Source organism: Cyprinus carpio, chromosome B23, assembly GCF_018340385.1.
Source record: "Cyprinus carpio isolate SPL01 chromosome B23, ASM1834038v1, whole genome shotgun sequence".
NCBI lineage: Eukaryota > Metazoa > Chordata > Actinopteri > Cypriniformes > Cyprinidae > Cyprinus > Cyprinus carpio.
The window spans coordinates 8,616,529-8,619,963 of NC_056619.1; the positions used below are offsets into that span (position 1 = coordinate 8,616,529).

Sequence of the window (3,435 nt, forward strand, 5' to 3'; positions counted from 1 at the left end):
AACAACAGGTTTAATTTAAATACCTCTTGGCTAACTACTGTTTGGTTAGACTAGTTTTTAAGTCATAGGTGACTTTATGCAACTGGCCCCATTTCTCATATCTTAAATCTATGGCCTTTTATCTTGTTTTTTGTAAATGTATTAATAACAAAATTCAGTTTTGGGGGCCCCTTACACATACTGTTCTCTGAGAGCACACGAATGTGGTTTTCTTTTAAAGCACTACACAGCACTGACAACACAAACACCTACAGCTCATTTTAAGCACCTGTCATCTGCCATCTAGTGGTCACATTAAACTGTATAGCATTCCACTAAATGCACATTAATGTGTCAATGCACAAACAGTTCCAAAGCGATGCATGCAGTCTATACAAAGGACTCTATTACATGCATGACAGCTGCTAAATGTATTTCTTTGGGCCTCATCCGCAGAGGAAATGTCAAAAATCCTTGGGGAAAAGAAAAGGCTGTGCTGTGCAACTGCTTCCGTGTAGAAATGAAGGGGTTTCCATTGAGTTTACTTCGGGGATCATTTTTCAGTGTGTAAGAGATCAGCTCACACACTGCCATTAAAAAGGCTTAAAAGTCTGGTATGATTGTGTTGTTCATAATCAAAAACTATTATGTGGCAAATAAAATGTCTTTATTCGAACTTGCAGTGTAAATAACTTCAGTGTTTCTATTTCAGATTTTCGTGTTTAATTCTATTTCAAATGTTCATGCATGAGTGAAAAGCTTTCTACAACATTTGTTCCCCAGTCTATTGTGAAAAAAACAATGTAACTTTTTGCAAACATGTTTGGCTCTACCGCAGACAGTCAAGCGGCAATTACAGATCAAGTGATTAAAAAATACACACATTTCTGGAACTGAGCGTTAAGTAAAAATGCCATTGTTCTGAGTATTTTGTGGTTGCATCTGCCAGCTAAGCAACCACCACCGAGATGCTAACATATATAAAGCTTACATACACTACCTTGGACTTTAAATGCACCTAGGTGCCCAGTGCCCACGTTTTATTGTTTGCCAGAACAGATCGTCCCGCCCCCAACTCACGCTATTGGTTGAGAGCGGGCTTCAAGTGTTCTGATTGGCTGCGGCCCGCAGTCAAAACCTTCTAGTATGGAGAAAAGTATAATTTCTTTGGACAACTTTTTTGGTAATATTTGACGAACCGTAGGGCGTGTATGCACACTATTTAAAACATCGTTTTAAAAACGCAAACAAAAACAACTTGAAGCACTAGTATGTACTGTTCTCTTTTTCCAGACCTAGAAGTGTTTTGTTTGTGTGTTTTCGTTCGCGCGCAAGGATCTCGAGCTCTCCGCTCCTCCTGACTCTCTGACTCCTCCAGCAGCAGTTCACTGTGTGACCGCGGCTCGAGAGGATGACGGCTCGAGTGTGCTGCGTGGGGATTGTGCTTTTATTGTGTCTGTCTGGATGCTTGAGCACGACAGACGCGGCTTCAGGACCGAACTGCACAGGTGAGAAGATCCATGATTCCTCTAATTACACTAAATTACTTTTTGAAATCCTAGTAATCAGACTACAGTTACTTTTTTTATATATAGAGATGACACGATTACATATTATTCACACAGTAACAATTTATTCATAATTTACTGACCTCTCCTCATTCTAACTCATCTTTTAGCTTACTGCTTATAAAAGTCTTCCAGTTTTGTGGATATTCACAAAGAGACCAGTCGTTAGTCACGTGGTTCAACCACTGGATTTACAGAAATAACTTCAGTGTTTCAACATTGCATCAACTACCGATGAACACACTAATATTTATTTGAATTATGACTAAGTTGATTAACTTTCACATTTGCATGTTCATGTTTTGCATTTTTTTCAGTAAGTGTTTTATTTTATAACAACAGATAGCGGCTATATTTTATTACTCTTTGTATTTTTATATGAATATATTTTGATCTTGTTTGTTGTTTTGAATCGAAATGCTTCAGATGAAATAGTCATGAGGATAACAATTCTTTTGCATGAACACGGTTGGGTTACAACAGTAAATCACTGAACAAAATGTTAACCGATGTCCATGTTTTCTATTAGCTTTACTACACTATTACAACACAAAGTGTAACACTGAGAATAAAATTGGTGGTGAAACTATTTTCACTTAAAGAGTTTTAAATTGTTAGCGAATTTCACAAATAATTACAAAGAAAACACATTGAATTAAAAGTGAAATTTTCAAATCAGAAAAAAAGGTACAAAAGCTGTCACTGGGGCAGTACCTTTTCAAAAGGTACACTTTTGTACCTTTTAGGTACTAATATGTACACTTTAGGTACTAATATGTACCTTTAAGGTACCATTATGGACTGTTTAGGTACAAAGGTGTGCCTTTTGATTGAAAAGGTACCCCCCAAGTTGTACCTTTTTTTCTGAGACTGTAGAAAGACTGAAATGGTATGTTCTTGTGAAACATACTGCACTACGGTTTTATTTATAACTTCTTAAAACCATTTTTGACAGTGTAGGTTGTTACAGCAATTTGTATTTGAAAGCGACACAGTTTAGGCATGAATCTGACTTTAATTTAAAGCAGATACATGTATGAATATCACTAAAGTTTGAGACATGTACTGGAAACCCACTGACTAACAGATGCTGAGTCAAACTCTCAGATCCTGTAATGCTGCTCTTCTGTAGTGAAGGGTCACTGTCCGGCGAAGCTGACGGTCGTGCCGTCCAGTCGGGGATGTGTTTCTGATAAAGACTGCTCTGGAGGACACAAATGCTGTGTCTTTGACTGCGGGGCTGTGTGTGTGCCGCCTGCTTTCAGTAAGAAACACACCAAAGAACACTACTATTTCATTTCATAGAAATACTGAAACATTGTCCATTGGTCTTTATTTTAGTCGCAACATCTAAAATAACTTTATACAGTAATGCACTCAGCATGCGGTGGTGTGGTGTCTCTGTCATGTGTCTGTATAACAGCAAAGCCAGGAGTGTGTCCACGCAGGAAATTTGGAGCAGGAATGTGTGCCGAGTTCTGTGTCAATGACAGTGACTGTCCGAACGATGAGGTATGATGGATGAGTGGATTTGTGCATGAATGGATGTGTACATGTATGGGTATGAATATTATATTATATTACGTTGTCTTTCAGTTTTTGTGTTTTAAATGTAATATAGTACTGTTCCAGGCACAGGGTGGCTTTACAAAACGAATTTACATGAAATAATACCTATAGTACAATTCACTCTGTAAGTAAAATGATGTTGCTTTGAGTGTTTTGTGCAGTGTATCTGAGTATGTCTGTGTCCATGCAGTGAAGCCTGGTCGATGTGCTCTACCCAAGGGGACTCCAATGTGTGCAGAATACTGTTACCATGATGGCCAGTGTCCTGCTGAACAGAAATGTTGCCGAACCACCTGCGGTCATGCATGCAGTGAACCGT

General features: G+C 38.4%; 1 protein-coding gene across 1 annotated transcript; it reads left to right on the plus strand.

Moving 5' to 3' along the window:
* The first annotated feature begins 1,122 nt into the window (after window positions 1-1,122).
* On the plus strand, window positions 1,123-3,065 carry LOC109110603 (perlwapin-like). The gene is made up of 3 exons (XM_042751489.1): window positions 1,123-1,487; window positions 2,680-2,811; window positions 2,971-3,065. Exons 1-3 carry the CDS (start codon window positions 1,391-1,393, stop codon window positions 3,063-3,065), a joined length of 324 nt encoding a protein of 107 aa, XP_042607423.1. The 5' UTR covers window positions 1,123-1,390.
* Window positions 3,066-3,435: the final 370 nt, after the last annotated feature.

Bases quoted from the DNA above. Each gene is read 5' to 3' on its own strand.
- LOC109110603 (XM_042751489.1), top strand. From the start codon at position 1,391: ATGACGGCTCGAGTGTGCTGCGTGGGGATTGTGCTTTTATTGTGTCTG. The intron at 1,488-2,679 runs GTGAGAAGATCC...GCTCTTCTGTAG, and splicing joins TTCAGGACCGAACTGCACAG to TGAAGGGTCACTGTCCGGCG. The intron at 2,812-2,970 runs GTAAGAAACACA...TCTGTATAACAG, and splicing joins GTGTGTGCCGCCTGCTTTCA to CAAAGCCAGGAGTGTGTCCA.